The sequence below is a fragment of the Dipodomys merriami genome, unplaced genomic scaffold (genome assembly GCF_024711535.1).
Source record: "Dipodomys merriami isolate MVZ:Mamm:240054 unplaced genomic scaffold, mDipMer1.0.p SCAF_25, whole genome shotgun sequence".
Classification (NCBI taxonomy): Eukaryota; Metazoa; Chordata; class Mammalia; order Rodentia; family Heteromyidae; genus Dipodomys; species Dipodomys merriami.
In genome coordinates this window covers 18,266,952-18,282,844 of record NW_027203937.1, presented here as the reverse complement: position 1 = coordinate 18,282,844, position 15,893 = coordinate 18,266,952, and the positions used below count along the sequence as shown (strand labels likewise).

The 15,893-nt window shown below is 48.4% G+C and overlaps 2 protein-coding genes across 2 annotated transcripts; one reads left to right on the top strand and one right to left on the bottom strand.

Moving 5' to 3' along the window:
• Positions 1–690: 690 nt before the first annotated feature.
• Positions 691–9,082, bottom strand: Lamtor1 (late endosomal/lysosomal adaptor, MAPK and MTOR activator 1). The gene is made up of 5 exons (XM_070035109.1): positions 8,906–9,082; positions 3,152–3,297; positions 2,851–2,928; positions 2,485–2,611; positions 691–1,314 (listed from the first exon to the last, which is right to left on the bottom strand). The coding sequence occupies exons 1-5, from the start codon at positions 8,945–8,947 to the stop codon at positions 1,222–1,224; spliced, it is 486 nt and encodes a 161-aa protein (XP_069891210.1). The 5' UTR covers positions 8,948–9,082; the 3' UTR covers positions 691–1,221.
• Positions 9,083–12,655: 3,573 nt separating this feature from the next.
• Tomt (transmembrane O-methyltransferase) lies at positions 12,656–15,637 on the top strand. The gene is made up of 3 exons (XM_070035100.1): positions 12,656–12,914; positions 14,685–14,881; positions 15,266–15,637. Exons 1-3 carry the CDS (start codon positions 12,656–12,658, stop codon positions 15,584–15,586), a joined length of 777 nt encoding a protein of 258 aa, XP_069891201.1. The 3' UTR covers positions 15,587–15,637.
• Positions 15,638–15,893: the final 256 nt, after the last annotated feature.

Below are 15,893 nucleotides of genomic sequence, written 5' to 3'. Positions count from 1 at the left end.
GAGCAAAAGATGCTCAGGGACAGTGCTCAGGCCCTGACTGGTCAAAAAAAAAAAAAAAAAAAGATTTCTTTGGTAAGACCAATCTTCTGCTTAAAAACATTTGCTTTCTGGGGCTGGGAAGGTGGCTCAGTGGTAGAGCGCTTGCCTTGCATGCCTAAGGCCCTGGGTTCGATTCCTCAGCACCACATAAGCAAAAAGAAAAAAGCCAGAAGTGGCGCTGTGGCTCAAGTGGTAGAGCTCTAGCCTTGAGCTGAAGAGCTGAGGGACAGCGCCCAGGCCCAGAGTTCAGGCCCCACGACCGGACCCAAAAAACAACAACAACAACAACAACAAATTTGCTTTCTGAATTCCCATCAAGTGTCCCCAGCAGAACCTGTTTCCCATCCCTGCCCTCAGGGCTGCTGGTCATTCCACTGAGCCTGAGGCAGGGTCCCTAACTATCTCTGATTCAAATCCTCTAGGCTTTGACAGTGTAGCCACCAGTTGGGAATGAACAAGAACAATGTTACCTAATCTAAGGTTACCCAGACCTAGTTTTAGCTAAGACCTAGGAGCCAGAACCTCTAATGCCTAGTTTTTTCTTTAATGCCCTGGGAAGATGTCCCCTCCCCACAACTCATTGCTCACAGATCAGAGTAACCAAAGGAAATAGTAGGGTAGTAGGCAGGACAGAGGAGCTAAACCAGCACACAAATGAAATACTTTCTTTATCGAGGGTGACCAACAAAAACCAAAAAGACCAAACATGTAAAATCCAGGGTACTAGAAATACAAACTCAACTTACTCAAATTCAAGCTTATCTAGACCCTGGTCACAAACCCTAGTGAGGTGCTTTTGAGCACCAAGTTAGGGATGGGAACAGGAGTGAGTCTGAGGCCAAGAGAAAGGGTGAGAGGACCCCCTAGGTCCTCTGGTATTCACCCCTCCACAGTGGTATCTCTACCTTCCCAATGACTGAAGACCTACCAGGCCCTGTCTTCTTGGACCCTACCCCACCTTGGCCAGGGCTTTGAAGGCCAATCCCACGTGGTTTTACCCTCCCTTGCTCCACCTCACTTGCTCAGGCTTCTAGCCTCACTCTCCTCCTCCTCCTCCACATTCTTGTCCATGATTAGTTAGCAGGTTAGGGTACTGTATAAGCCACAGTGAGGCTAGGGTCCAGGAGAGGTGGGGTGGAGATGGGATGAAGAGAAGAGAAGAGCTGTCCAAGGATCCTCTCTTCACGGGATCCCAAACTGTACAACCAGCTCCTCTTTTGCATCCACACGGATCTGAGAAAGTGCACTGTAGGCATAAGCAGCTATCCTGGAGACCTGAGAAAGAGGGGAGGAGAACAGCCATGTGAGGAGGGAGAGGGATCCAAGGGGAAGGAAGAATAGGATGGTTATAGGAGGAATGGGATAGAAAAAAGGAAGGGATTACAGAGGACAGAAAACCATACAGTCAGGTACCGGGATGCATACTTACAATCCCACCATTCAGGAGGCTAAGGCAGGGACATCATAGACTACAAAGACCCTATCTCAAAACCCAAGGGTTGCTGGGCTCCAATGGCTCACACCTATCTGTTCAGATCTGAGGGACAAGAAGCCAGCCTAGGCAGCAAAGTCTGTGAAACACTTGATTTCCAATTAAGCACCAAGTGGGACTGGCTCAAGAGGTAGAGCAGTAGCCTAGAAACAAAAAGCTCAAGGAGGGACTAGGAAGGTGGCTCAGTGGTAGAGTGCTTGCCTTGCATGCCCTAGGTTCCATTCCTCAGCACCACATAAACAGAAAAAGCCAGAAGTGGTGCTATAGCTCAAGTGGTAGAGCATTAAGCCTTGAGCTGAATAGCTGAGGGACAGCACTGAGGCCCAGAGTTCAGATCCCATGGCTGCAAAAAAAAAAAAAAAAAAGCTCAAGGACAGTACCCAGGCACTGAGTTCAAGCCCCAGGACCAGCACAAAACAAAACAAAAACTCCAAGGGCTAGGGATGCAGTTCATTGGTAGAATGCTTGCCAAGCACATGCAAGATCCTACATTCAATCCCTAAAAACACCCACAAACATGGGGCTGAGAAGGTGGTTCAGTGGTAGAGCGCTTGCCTTGCATGCCTAAGGCCCTGGGTTTGATTCCTCAGCACCACATAAGCAAAAAGAAAAAAAGCCAGAAGTGGCGCTGTGGCTCAAGTGGTAGAGCGCTAGCCTTGAGCTAAAGAGCTGAGGGACAGCGCCCAGACCCAGAGTTCAGGCCCCACGACCGGACCCAAAACAAAAAACAAAAAAACAAAAGCACCCACAAACATACACAGCCAAAGAGAAAGGCAGAAAAGAACAATCTAGAAGAATAAAAGTAATGGGGAGAAACTGGAGAGGATTAAAAAAAAAAGAAAGGGAATGGGCTGGGCCAGCGGGCTACTCACCTCCTCTGAGGCAGGAGATGAATGTTTCTGTCACTATGGGCAGTATGGGAAGGGTGGAGTAGTCATGCTAGGGTTACTCACCTGCTGCAAGTCAGAGAAGGGGATGGGCTCGCTGGCCAGCACTTGATGAGGCTGGCTGGTGAGAGATGGTAGTGGTGGCAGCTTTTTCCAATGTGTGAGGCTGCTGCTTAGCACAGCCAAGCGGGTGCTGACCAAGAGGAAGGAAATAAAGGGCAGTTAGGCCATAGTCCAATCCAGCCCACACAAGCCTCATTCCCTCAGGCCAGGGAGCTCATTTTTACTCTGGGTTACACCTCCTTTAACCTGTACCCTACAGGGTGTCCTACTAGGGCACCCAAGTGATTTGTTGTCAGTCTCTTGGCTATACACTAATGAAGCTGGAAATCGATGGAGAAGAGGGGAGGGCCCTGGCTGGCCTGTGCTCACCTGTACTGCCTTGCCCGGTCCATGTATTCATGCTGCTCCATGCCCTGGGAGTCTGCAGCAGATACATCGATGATGTTGCTTTGGAGAGAGGAGATAAGAGAATAAGCATGACAGAAGCCTCAGGGACAAACAGGACTCACTGCCATGTGCCAATGCCCCTAATGTCCCCACCTGCTGACTGAAGCAGGACAGAGTCCAGAGACACCTCTCACCACCCCCATATCTGGGGCTTGGGAGCCAGCATTCCAGCCCTGACTTGATCAGGGGAGCTCTGTTTCAGGCCTGGTCCTGTGACTCTCACCTGGCTGTCTTGGCGAGGATGGAGGAGAGCAGGGCCTGCTCATCTGTGCGAGCAGAAGGCAGGCTGTGGTAGTTAGGCTCAGCTCCATTGAGGGCTTTGGTGGGGGGACTACCAGGGTCCAGCAGCAGCTTCCTCTCCTCTCGGTCCTAGGAGAGGTAAGAAGTCAGCCCCAGGACCTTTCTACCTTTTTTCTTTTTTTGTCGATCATGGAGCGTGAGGGCGTTAAGGGCGCTGTCCCTCAGCTCTTCAGCTCACGGCTAGCACTCTACCACTTGAGCCACAGCACCACTTCCAGTTTTCTGGTGGTTATTTGGAAATAAGGGTTTCACAAACTTTTCTGCCCTGGCTGGCTTTGAACCATGATCCTCAGATCTCAGCCTCCTGAGTTGCTAGGATTACAGGCATGAGCCACCAGCGCCCAGCCTTTCTACCTTTTTTATACTTTTATAATGAATATCCAAAGTACCCAACTTTATGGGATATCAGATAATACTCTGCCTGCCCTTGGGAGCTCAGCAGAGGTAGTGGTCTGGAATGCAGAGAGGCACAGGCAGACATTAAGCAATAGCCCTGAAGCTTCAAAACACAGTCCCACACCTAGTGAAGGAACATTTGGGAGGGTAGAAGCAAGCAGAGTTGGGAAAATACCAACAAAGTTTAGTACAAATTTGTCATCCTTCATCTCCTGAACAAGGCCCTTCCAACAAGGCTAGCTGTCTGCAACCAAGACAGAAAGGCCCCAAGTGAGCAGGGGAAAGAAAGCAAGCCTAACCTCATCAGAGCCATTTCTCAGATTATCTTAGGGCAGAACCCCCCCAGCCTTTGGGTCACATACAAATGTGTTCCCTTCTTTAGAGCTGGTCCTTTCTCTCAGGTGTTCACCCTCCTGTTCTCTATTGCTTTTTTCTTTTTTTTTTGTCGGTCGTGTGGCCTGAACTCTGGGTCTGGGCACCGTCCCTCAGCTATTTAACTCAAGGCTAGTGTTCTAACACTTGAGCCACAGGTCCACTTCCGGCTTTTTCTGCTTATGTGGTGCTGAGGAATCGAACCCAGGGCCTCATGCATGCAAGTTAAGCACTCTACCACTGAGCCACCTTCCCAGCCCTCCTCTAGTGCTTTGTATATGACTCCTGGATTGCAAGAGTGGGTATGAACACTGGAGCTGTTCCCTCCCTTGCTAAATCATATCACTTTAAATGTGGCCTAAGTGACCTTTTATTTTTAGTAATTCTGTTACTACTAGCATGAATAATCACAACCTCCAGAACTGATCTAGAACCAAACCAAGTCTCCCTACTCCTATATAACTAACTGTCTCTTTCCCTGTCTTGTTTCAGACTCTTGTTCTAATATATTATTTTCTGGATGCAATTCTATCTTGAACCACTCAGGTGCAAATCCCTGCTGGCTTTGTATCAATTGGATAAACTAACTTGCTCCACGTCTTTCCAAGCCATAAAGCGCTTAGGACAAAGCTGAGGATAGGGAAGAGGGGAATCCTGGCTAAGTCTGACTCACCAACCTTAAGTGCCAGATTTCCAGATTTAATGCTCCCCTCAGGATGGTCTCATTTTCTTTTTTTGCTAGTCCTGGGGCTTGAACTCTGGTTCAACTTCTTTTTCTCAAGGCTAACACTCTACCACTTGAGGCAGAGTGCCACTTTCAGCTTTTTCTGTGTATGTGGTACTGGGGAATCAAACCCAAGGCTTCATGCATGTGAGGCAAGTACTCTACCACTAATCCACATTCCCACCCTCTGTCTCAGTTTCTACCACAGACTTCCCTGTTGCAGGAGCATGCCCAAAACTTGCCTTAGAGAAGGCTGCTTCCTCTAGTCAGACCCAGCCTTTTCTTGCTCTTCCTCCTTCAAGCCTGTGGCTGGAGTCACCAACCCATTTGATCCAATTCACTATAGCATAAGAAGCCACAAGCTTCTGTCCCATTCCATTTAAACTCCCAGATACTTTGTCTTCCTTCTCACTATTAAAGGGCCAGAGAGACGAACTTGCTTGCCAAAGACAAAACTCTCTAAGGAAAGCTGGTTCATACTGAGGTCCCAGTTTGCTTCCTGTAATAGCAGTCCTTCCCCTAACCCTGCTTCTGACATATCCTCCTCTAAGATGGTTTCTCCTCTTAGGGGTTCAAGAACAAGGTTATCACCCTGACTCCAAAAGAGGCCTTGCTACCCCTTTGATAGTAAAACAAATATCTCATAGCCAAAGCATGAGTGGAGCAAGGAGTAGATTGTCACACCAAAGCTTGTTCTTGAGTCAGGATTCACTGTGTACCTTAACACAGACTATTTTTTTTCCTTTTTGGCTGGTTGTGGGGCTTGAACTCTGGACTTGGGTCCTTTCCCTGTGCTCTTCAGCTCAAAGCAAGCACTCTACCGCTTGAGCCACAGCACCACTTCTGGTTTTCTAACGGTTTACTGGAGATAAGAGTCTCACAGACTTTCCTGCTTTGAACAGTGATCCTCAGATCTCAGCCTCCTAAGTAGCTAGGATTACAGGCGTGAGCCATCAGCACCCAGCTTTAGCAGACTTATATGTAACCTTTCTATACTGACCACCTGGTCTCTGGACATAGCTAGAAGAGACAACTTGGCCCAACAGATAAGGCACATGACTTGGCAGCAGAACACCCCAGCTAGGGCACTTCTCAGGTTGGCCAACTCACTTAGCCTCTGTAAAATTTCCCTCACCTTTAGCTAGACATAATCCATATAACAGATGATTGGCAATGAGTCAAATGAGGTAACTGGAAAGGCTATACTATGAAACTTAAAAACTCTTGGGGTTGGGAAGGTGGCTCAGTGGTAAGAGTGCTTGCCTTGGGTTCGATTCCTCAGCACTACATAAGCAAAAAGAAAAAGGCCGGAAGTGGCACTGTGGCTCAAGTGGTACAGCACTAGCCTTGAGCTGAAGAGCTGAGGGACAGTGCCCAGGCCCAGAGTTCAGGCACCACGACTGGACCCCCCGCCAAAAAAAGAAACTATACGCTGGGGCTGGGAAGGTGGCTTAGTGGTAGAGTGCTTGCCTAGCATGCATGAAGCCCTGCATTCTATTCCACAGTACCACATACACAGAAAAAGCCATAAGTGGTGCTGTGGCTCAAGTGGTAGGGAGCAAAAGAAGTTCAGGGACAACACCTAGACCCTGAGTTCAAACCCTAGGAGTGGCATAAATAAAATAAAATAGAAAAAAAAAAACTTTGAACACTACGATTTGCTGTATACATAAGGAGGCGGTGGTAAGAGTAGCATGAGGGACTGCTAAGGAACTGAAGAAGGCCTTCTGGGACAGTGAATGGTTATGGCCTTTGTCAGGAGACCTCAAATCACTCGCATTGTATGAAAGTAAGAAATAGAAAGTCCAGCTGCATGCCAGTGGCTCATGCCTGTAATCCTAGCTACTCAGAAGGCTAAGATCTGAGGATCGAGGTTCAAAGCCAGCCCTGGCAGGAAAGTCTGTGAAATTCATCTCCAATAAACCACTAGAAAACCAGAAGTGGTGCTATGGCTCAAGCAGTAGAGCACTCACCTTGAGCTGAAGAGCTGAGGGACAGCGCCCAAGCACAGCGTTCAAGCCCCACGACTGACAATAAGACAATAAATCAATCAATCAATCCATCCATCAAGGGGAAAGTAGAAATTCAAGAGAGCAGTGAGCCCCAATCATACTTCCAGCTACAAGTTATTCTTTCTCAAATACATGAATTCTTACTTCTTGTAAGTCAGCAGTAGTATGCTTTAAGAGACATGGGGCTGGGAAGATGGCTCAGTGGTAGAGTGCTTCCCTTGCATGCATGAGGCCCTGGATTCGATTCCTCAGCACCACATAAACAAAAAGAAAAAAGCCAGAAGTGGTGCTGTGGCTCAAGTGGTAGAGCACTAGCCTTGAGCTGAAGAGCTGAGGGACAGCACCCAGGCCCAGAGTTCAGGCCCCACGACCAGACCCCCCCCCCAAAAAAAGAGACAATTACCCACAATACTACAGATCTCCCATTAAGCCAGAATATAGCTGTTTCTTTCTCTGACAGGCTAAGATGAAATAAGAGGTACTGGCCATGAGACAAGAAACAAGACATCTGTGTATGTAGGTGTGTTCTTTGGATGTTTTGAAAGTTGAGATCAGAAGACATTCATGCCTCCAACACAAATTGCACTTGACTGAGCTTAAGTCCTTAAGCCAAAATACCTTCAACAGGGAAAGAATAACTTCCTAAGTATCAGTGATATACAATCTACTTCTGTGATTTTATTTCTTGTTAAGACTACAAGCTGGGGGCTGGGAAGGTGATTCAGTGATAGAGCGCTTGCCTTGCATGCCTGAGGTCCTGGGTTCAATTCCTCAGCACCACATAAGCAAAAAGAAAAAAGCCAGAAGTGGCGCTTTGGCTCAAGTGGTAGAGCACTAGCTTTGAGCTGAAGAGCTGAGGAACAGTGCCCAGGCCCAGAGTTCAGGCCCCACGACCGGAACTGTGGTTCAAAGCTAGCGTGGGAAAGAAACTCCCTGATACTCATCTCCAATAAATTACTCAGAAAAAGCTGGAAGTGGTGCTGGTAGAGGCTAGCCTTGAGCACAACAAGGCTCAGGGACAACACTCAGGCCCTGAGTTCAAGCCTCAGGATCAGCAAAATAAAAGACAGCTGGGAATGTGGTTTAGTGGTAGAGTGATTGCCTAGCATGCATGAAGCCCTGGATTCAATTCCTCAGTACCACATACACAGAAAAATCCTAAAGTGATGCTGCTCAAGGACAGTGTCCAGGTTCTGAGTTCAAGGCCCAGGACTAGTTAAAAAAATAAAAAATAAAAAAAGACTGCGAGCTACTGGATGAGACTATTTTACTTGCCTCTGTGCTGTGTCAAAAAAAAAAAAAAAAAAAAAAGGTGAGTGTCCAGCAGCTTGAAAGTTCACCCTTGGAAAGATCTCCTCCTATAGGGTGATCAAGCCAGGCAGGGCAGGAATTGAAGGGTGGAGAGTAGTTAGACTGTATGAAGGGGAAGAGAGAATTTAAAAACAGGACACGGACACATCTCCAATATAGCCTTTCACGCGTTTTTAAGGCAAGCACTCTGTTTAGAGGAACCTTCAAGCACCCTCAAGGGTCTGAAGAGAAGACAGGACAACTCAGAACCAAGTAACTTTCCCCATCCAATTTATTTTTCCCTAACAGCCAAAACTACCTTCGAGTTAATGCTTCCCCAACAAATGCCCACACATCCTGATGTCCTCGCTGCATTCTTAAAATTCAGTGGTCAACTCCAATGCCATCAACTCCGACAACGAAGCAGCGGTGACTTTATGTCTCTGACTCTAGGAAAAGTAGCTATACAAAGTCTTGATTCATTTAAGCAGACTTAGAGCCTCAAGCTTACCCACCTCTACAATGGATTCGCAAACCCCGCTAATACATACAGCAAACGAGGTGGGGGGAGTACTTCCCAGGGACCTAGGCAGGGAGTCCAGAACAGACTGGGGACAGGGGAGAATAAAGGGGAGTTGGCGAGTGAGATATCCGGCTGCCTGCCTTACCCCAGGAGAGGAGTGTAGACCTGGAGCTTTAATAGGCTAGCCAAGCTTGGCGTTCTCCCCCCCCCCCCCCCCCCCCGCTCCCGTAGTCTGTCCCCTTTAGGCCTCCGTACTCGGTGAGCTCTGCAGTCCGTCTACTCTCAGTAGGTTTTTTTCCTCCTAGGCCCCAAGCGCCCAAGAGTCGTAACCCTCACTCCCGAGCCCCGTGTGCCGCGCACCTGGTCCGAGTCCTCGTTTTCGCTGCTGTAGCAGCACCCCATGGCCGGGGTCGGGCCGGGCGCTCAGGCGGCGCCGTGGAGGGACGGTGTCCGTCAGGAGCCCTTCCGGTCACATGACCCGCGGCCGTCGCTCGCCAGCAGCCACCCGCTCCCCTCCCCCAGTTTACCCAGTCCTGGAGCCGCAGAGGCGCCGCTGCCAAACCCCGACTTCCGGCCCCGCCTCTAGCACGTGGACACCACCAACCAATAGAGAAGGTGCCCCCTGCGGGCCGCGGCAGAACACGTGATGCGAAGGAAGGGAGGGGCCTATCACATGACTCTCATCTTCCCCGTTGCCTGCTTGTTTTGCTGTACCGGCGGATTGGGTTTATACCTCCGCACTTGATTCGCACCCTCACCCCACTTTCTAGTTCCTGAGCGCGAGTTTTCGCCACCATCGTGGCCCTCTTGTGAATTTGTGCGTTGTGATCACACACCTTTTTAGTCCAGTGAGCAGAGCCATCCCAAATGTTATGTCCTGTTCCATACACCACGTGAGGAGCGCGCGTGCACACACGCGCGCGCGCACACACACACACACGCCCACACACACACACGCGCGCGCACACACACACGCCCGCCGGACACACGCGCACACACACACACACACACACACACGCCCGCCGGATGCTCGATGCCTTAGTCCGCGAATAAATTGGGCCTTCTTCCTTATATAAGCTGAAAAAGCACCACGTCTCGACCACGTCTCAACCTCCTTGCTCACGGGCTTTTGCCTTCAGTCTTGCCTTTTTACAGCAGCCATTGAAATCTAGCACGTAAAGATGCCCATCCAGTCTCTTCCCATATCTCCCTTGTCCATGGACACAGTTCCAAATTACATATTGTCTGGAAACTCTCTCTTTCTATGGCAATGAGGTGGAGTGGCACAGGGAAACATGTGACAGTTTTGTGAGTGACATCCTGTACTTTGCACCTGTGGCCTGGGATACTTTCCTCCCCCTTAGTGAGAGCAAGTGTGTTGTGGGGATGTATATGATGTGTATATGATGTGTAGTTCTTCCCTCCCCCCTCCTGGGGAAAAGTCTGGGCTTGGGCACTGTCCCTGAGCTTATTTTGCTCAAGGCTAGTACTCTACCACTTGAGCCACAGCACCACTTCAGCTTTTTCTGTGTATGTGGTACTGAGGAATCGAACCCAGGGCTTCATGCATGCCAGGCAAGCACTCTACCACTGAGCCACATTCCCAGCCCTAATGTGTACTTCTGATTGTCTTCTCTGACCCAATTCTGTATCTCTAATTCTATCTGCTTAATCCTGATATTCTACCATTCGCTCAAGTATTAAATCCATAAGTATTTACTATTACATGCCACCCAATATTCTATCTGAATAGACAGCCATTCAGAAAAATGCAAATAACTTGTATCCACGGAGCATCTAACCTAGTGATCACAGTACCTATATTCTCTTGTTCCTGGGCCAGTTTCTTCTACCAAACTTGGAGTTCTTGTAGGACAGGAAGACACTAGACTGTTCTGTTACCCAAGCCTTAACACTTGCTTAGAGAAATTTGAATTTTGAATTGAGTAAGTTACAATCTCTCCATTACTATGGTTCAGACTAACCCTTATGCCCTGAACCAAGGGACTGAAGAAGAGACCAGCCCTAGAAGCACTTGTTTCTCATCAAGACCCTGGAGTTCTGTGCATGTGTGTGTGTGTGTGTGTGTTTGTGTGTGTGTGTGTGTTGGTTGGTTGTGGTGGTGGTGGTGTTTTGCCAGTCCTGGGCTTGAACACAGGGCTTGGGCACTGTCTCTGCGCTTCTTTTGCTCAAGGCTGCCACTCTACCACTTGAGCCAAAGCACCACTTCTGGCTTTTTCTGTTTATGTTGTACACAGGAATTAAACCCAGGGCTTCATACATGCTAGGCAAGCACTCTACCACTATGCCACATTCCCAGTCCCAGAGTTGTTTTGGGGGATTTCTTTTTAGTTTTTGTCATGGGGGAAGGATGTTTGTTCTTTTTGTGGTATTGTGGGTTTGAACTCAAGGCCTTGGGCCAAGAGCTCAATTACCCCAGCCCTTCTATTAAGATTTTTGAAGGGTAGGCAGCAGCTTGAGCTTGTCCCTGGTTCTGGTAACTTGAACTGCAAGTCTCAGATAACAATAGCAGCTTCAGCATCAATAATTGAAAGCAGATACAGCCTCCTGTCTAAGGTTATTTCCTTCAAAGACTTCCCCTCCTGTCCTGTTCTCCCATCTTCCCTAAGCAAGAGCCTGCAGTCCAGGTAAGCAAAGCCCTTGAGCTTCCAGCCAGGTAAGCAGGGTCTTATGGGTCCTTAACATCAGTTCACGTCCACCACCACTCACCTATTCATATCTTAACACTCTCACTCCTTGTTTGTCCTATACCAAGGAGGCCTACCAGGTCACATGAGGGATGGTCTACGATATGGGAGAGGAGAGGGAAACCATCCCCCTTAGTGAAGGAAGGATGTGGTATGTGGATATGTATGCATATAAATTGAATCATAAAGGAAATTCTGGGAGCACAGGGGAAGAGGGGGATTCAATAGAGGGGATATAGGTCTGGAGAACAAGTACAGAATCAAGAACTCTTTCCACCTGCAGGGACAATTCCTGAGGTGGGAAAGATGGTATCCTAAGGTCTATTGTTTTATTTTTGGAGACAATATATGTAGTTCAGGTTGGCATCAAATTCAAGATCCTCTTCCCTTTGCCTCCACATACTGGGACTACAGGTGTGCACACCATATCAGGCCTATATAGGGTGTTTTTGTTGCTTTTTACTGAGATTGAATACATCAGTGAGGGGTTTCTGACTATACAACGTAGTATGAATAATGGGTCAGATAAGACCAGTTAGATAGGGACTATGGAGAGGAAATGCCAGGAAAAACTGATGATATAAAGAAGAAGTGGCATTATATATATATAAATATAAAGAAGAGGTGACATTAGGAGAAAAGAGAAAAGTGCTGGGAGAGCAATGTGTAGATGGATCCAAAGGCCAATACCCTGCCTAATGTGGACAGAATGGAATCCTAAAAAAAGCACATAGGCTGGGCTGGGAATGTGGCTTAGTGGTAGAGTGTGTGCCTAGCATGCATGAAGCCCTGGGTTTGATTCTTCAGTACCACATACACAGAAAAAGCTGGAAATTGTGTCGTGGCTCAAGTGGTAGAGTGGTAGCCTTGAGCAAAAGAAGCTCAGGAACAGTGCCCATGTCCTGAGTTCAAGCCCCAGGGCTAGCAAAAAAAAAAAAAAAAAAAAGTACAAAGGCTGGGAATCATCCAATCTAGACTCAAATCCCAGTTGTATTATGTGACTGCTCAAAAGACAGCCTTTTCTGAGCCATGGTTTATAAATAAGAACACAGTAATTTCTGCTAATGAAGGATGCAAAGATGACAGACGCTCTGTGCATCACCTCTCTAACAGTTTTTTAAAAAGCAAGGGAGGGCTGGGAAGGTGGCTCAGTGGTAGAGTGCTTGCCTTGCATGCCTGAGACCCTGGGTTCGATTCCTCAGCACCACATAAGCAAAAAGAAAAAAGCCGGAAGTGGCGCTGTGGCTCTAGTGGAGAGCTGAGGGACAGCGCCCAGACCCAGAGTTCAGGCCCCACGACCGGACCCAAAAATTAAAAAAAAAAAAAAAAAAAAAGCAAGGGAAAAAAATAGTGGAGGTGGGTCTTCCTGTCTCCCTCTACCCCCAGGGTCCAGGTACAGACTATGTCCCCTGCTATTGCACTGGCATTCCTGCCACTGGTGGTGACATTGCTGGTGCGATACCGGCACCACTTCAAGTTGTTGGTGCGCACAGTCTTGCTGAGGAGCTTCAGAGACTGCCTGTCAGGACTGCGGATTGAGGAACGGGCCTTCAGCTATGTGCTCACCCATGCCCTTCCTGGGGACCCTAGCCACATCCTCACTACTCTGGACCACTGGAGCAGCCACTGCGAGTACCTGAGCCACATGGGGCCTGTCAAAGGTCAGTTCCCCCTTCCCTAATCTTCTGCTTCAGGAAGTACTCCTAAGAAGGTAGAGGAAGTTCTGAGATCTGTCTGTGTCTTAGTACTGGATGAATTGTACAGGTTCATGTCCATTTTTATTCTTGTTCTTCCCTGGAAATAAGGGGCCTTGACTAAGTCATTCACTCCCCCAGCAAACATCTATTGCCACCTCTTTTGTATGAGGCAGCTGCTAAGGAAAGGAGGCAGAGGCTACAGAGAAGTGCTAGACAAATGCTGACCTGAGGAAGCACAGAATCTAGGGGAGGGGCTGGGAATGTGGCTTAGTGGTAGAGTGCTTGCCTCTCATGCATGAAGCCCTGGGTTTGATTCCTCAGTACCACATAAACAGAAAATGCTGAAAGTGGCACTGTGGCTCAAATGGTAGAGCACTAGCTTTGAGAAAAAGAAGCTCAAGGACAGTGTCCAGGCCTTGAGTTCAAGCTCCAGGACTGACGAGAGAGAGAGAGAGAGAGAGAGAGAGAGAGAGAGAGAGAGAGAGAGAGAGAGAGAGAGAGAGAGAGAGAGAGAGCGCCAGGTGCTGGTGGCTCATGCCTGTAATCCTAGCTACTCAGGAGGTTGAGATCTGAAAATCACAGTTCAAAGCCAGCCCAGGAGGAACGAACGTCCATGAGATTATTATTTCCAATAAACCCCAGAAGTGGTGCTGTGGCTCAGGTGGTAGAGCACTGTTAGCCTTGAACTGAAGAGCTCAGGGTCAGCACCTAAGCTCAGAGGTCAAGCCCCACCACACTCTCTCTCTCTCTCTCTCTCTCTCTCTCTCTCTCTCTCTCTCTCTCACACACACACACACACACATATCTAGGGAATAACATAGCTTTTTTAGTAACTACTTGTGTCTAAGTCTTCCTTACCACAGCAATGTCCACACATGATTCTACTTAACTATTTATCTCAGTCTCATAGTTTTCAGCACAAGGGCTTTAGCCTTATTTAAACTCATCCAATTCTAAGATCTGGCACATTCAATGAACAGGCCACAGGGAAGAGCTTAGAGCTGTAGCTGGGAAGCTAAGATTTGATCTGATCCAAGAAGATCCTGAATGCCAACTTCAGTCCCAAATGCCTTTAGGATCATGACAGCCAGCTTGACAGGGTTAGATCTGAGGCAGATTTCTACACTGGACTAGGTCCATGAGAAGCAGGACCCCAGCTAGGTGGGGGCTGTAGGAAGGCAGGTAGGAATCTCAAATCACTTTTCATCAAGGGCCCTATATCCATTTCTGTTACAACCCACCTTGTGCCTCTTAACCTGCAGCCGCCAACCAGGAGCGAGGCAGTAATGGAGACCAGACCAGAGCACGGAATTTAGATTTGGGTTATCAAGGGACTTGTAGCCTCCCGCCAGCTTCAGAACCCAAGGTTCCATTAACAAAGGTTTTTATTGGTTTCCTATAGGGAAGCACGTGCAGAAAGTAAGATTTAAACGTGTGACAATATTTTATATACAAGTGGTAGGAGAACACTTTATCTTGTGAATGACAGCTAAGCAGTAAACAGCTTATAATTTGTGTAACTCTTACTCTACCCTCAAGCTTCCACGCAGTTTAGAGTGGAATTAACACACACCCAGGATAGACTTGAATTCCTGTTAAGTTAGGACTGATTGACCTTTCCATGAAGCTCTCAGTGTTCTGAGAGTATGGTGGGAGAAGGCTTTACAAACTCCCAATCCTTTTGGGTCTCACAGCTTAGCTTTTCGGGCTCTCACACATTTCCTTACCCCACAGGTCAGATCGTGATGAGGCTGGTGGAGGAGAAGGCCCCTGCTCATGTGCTGGAGTTGGGCACCTTCTGTGGTTACTCCACATTGCTTATTGCTCGTGCCCTGCCCCCTGGGAGTCGCCTTCTCACTGTGGAACGTGACCCGCGCACGGCAGCAGTGGCTGAAAAACTCATCCGCCTGGCTGGCTTTGATGAGCACATGGTCAGCATCCCCATCTCCCCAACTCTGATCCCTTCTGTCATCCCCAGGCCTTGTCTTAGCCAGACCTTCTTTGTGGGAAACCCAGTTCCACTTAGGTAACTGTGATCTTGGAGGGTACATGACTTCCTACCTTCCTGCCCCCCAAGTCATTTTACACTTCTTTCCTTCTGGATGACAAAAACAGCAGCTAATTGTTTTCAGAATCTTTATTAGTTCCTTGTTAGCTACATGACCTTCAGCTAATGCATATGCCCTCTGAAGCTCAGCTTCTTTGTGGAAATGGAAATCACAATATTGGTCTGCACATCTTGAGTTCTGGACTTCTTGGGCCTGAGAGGAAAGCATTTCCCTCCCACCCTCACTCCAGCTCTTCTCTCCCTACAGGTAGAGCTCATCACAGGCAGCTCAGAGGAAGTGATCCCCAAACTAAGAACTCAACACCAGCTGAGCCGGGCAGACCTGGTGCTCCTAGCACATCGGCCTCGATACTACTTGAGGGACCTGCAGCTGCTGGAGGCCCATGCGCTGCTGCCAGCTGGTGCCACCGTGTTGGCTGACCACGTGCTCTTCCCTGGTGCACCCAGATTCCTACAGTATGCTAAGAGCTGTGGCCGCTATCGCTGCCGCCTCCACCATACCGGTCTTCCAGACTTCCCTGCCATTAAGGATGGCATAGCCCAGCTCACCTATGCTGGACCTGGCTGAGGTCCAGGACCAGGGGTATTTTCTGATGCACCCCACCCCCACCCAAGAAAAGACCTCAGAATCTCCCTTTCCCTTCCCGTTTGGAAAAAAATACAAGTGAGGCTCAGAGCTAAAGAGGTTCTCTTCCCAACTTTGCCCCCTTCAGCCTCTACATGACCTGAAGTGTCAATCTTTTTTTTTTTTTTTTTTTCTTTTCTGCCAGTCCTAGGGCTTGAACTCAGGGCCTGGGCACTGTCCCTGAGCTTCTTTTGCTCAAGGCTAGCACTCTACCACTTGAGCCAATGGCTAGCACTCTACCACTTGAGCC

What these genes read in the sequence shown, in the direction of transcription:
- Lamtor1 (XM_070035109.1), bottom strand. Translation starts at nt 8,947, where the DNA reads ATGGGGTGCTGCTACAGCAGCGAAAACGAGGACTCGGACCAG. An exon ending in GACCGGGCAAGGCAGTACAG is followed by an intron (nt 2,612 to 2,850) that starts GTGAGCACAGGC and finishes CCTCTTGGTCAG; the next exon opens with CACCCGCTTGGCTGTGCTAA. An exon ending in CCTTCTCTGACTTGCAGCAG is followed by an intron (nt 1,315 to 2,484) that starts GTGAGTAACCCT and finishes CCTCTTTCTCAG; the next exon opens with GTCTCCAGGATAGCTGCTTA.
- Tomt (XM_070035100.1), top strand. Translation starts at nt 12,656, where the DNA reads ATGTCCCCTGCTATTGCACTGGCATTCCTGCCACTGGTGGTGACATTG. An exon ending in CCACATGGGGCCTGTCAAAG is followed by an intron (nt 12,915 to 14,684) that starts GTCAGTTCCCCC and finishes CTTACCCCACAG; the next exon opens with GTCAGATCGTGATGAGGCTG. An exon ending in CTGGCTTTGATGAGCACATG is followed by an intron (nt 14,882 to 15,265) that starts GTCAGCATCCCC and finishes CTCTCCCTACAG; the next exon opens with GTAGAGCTCATCACAGGCAG.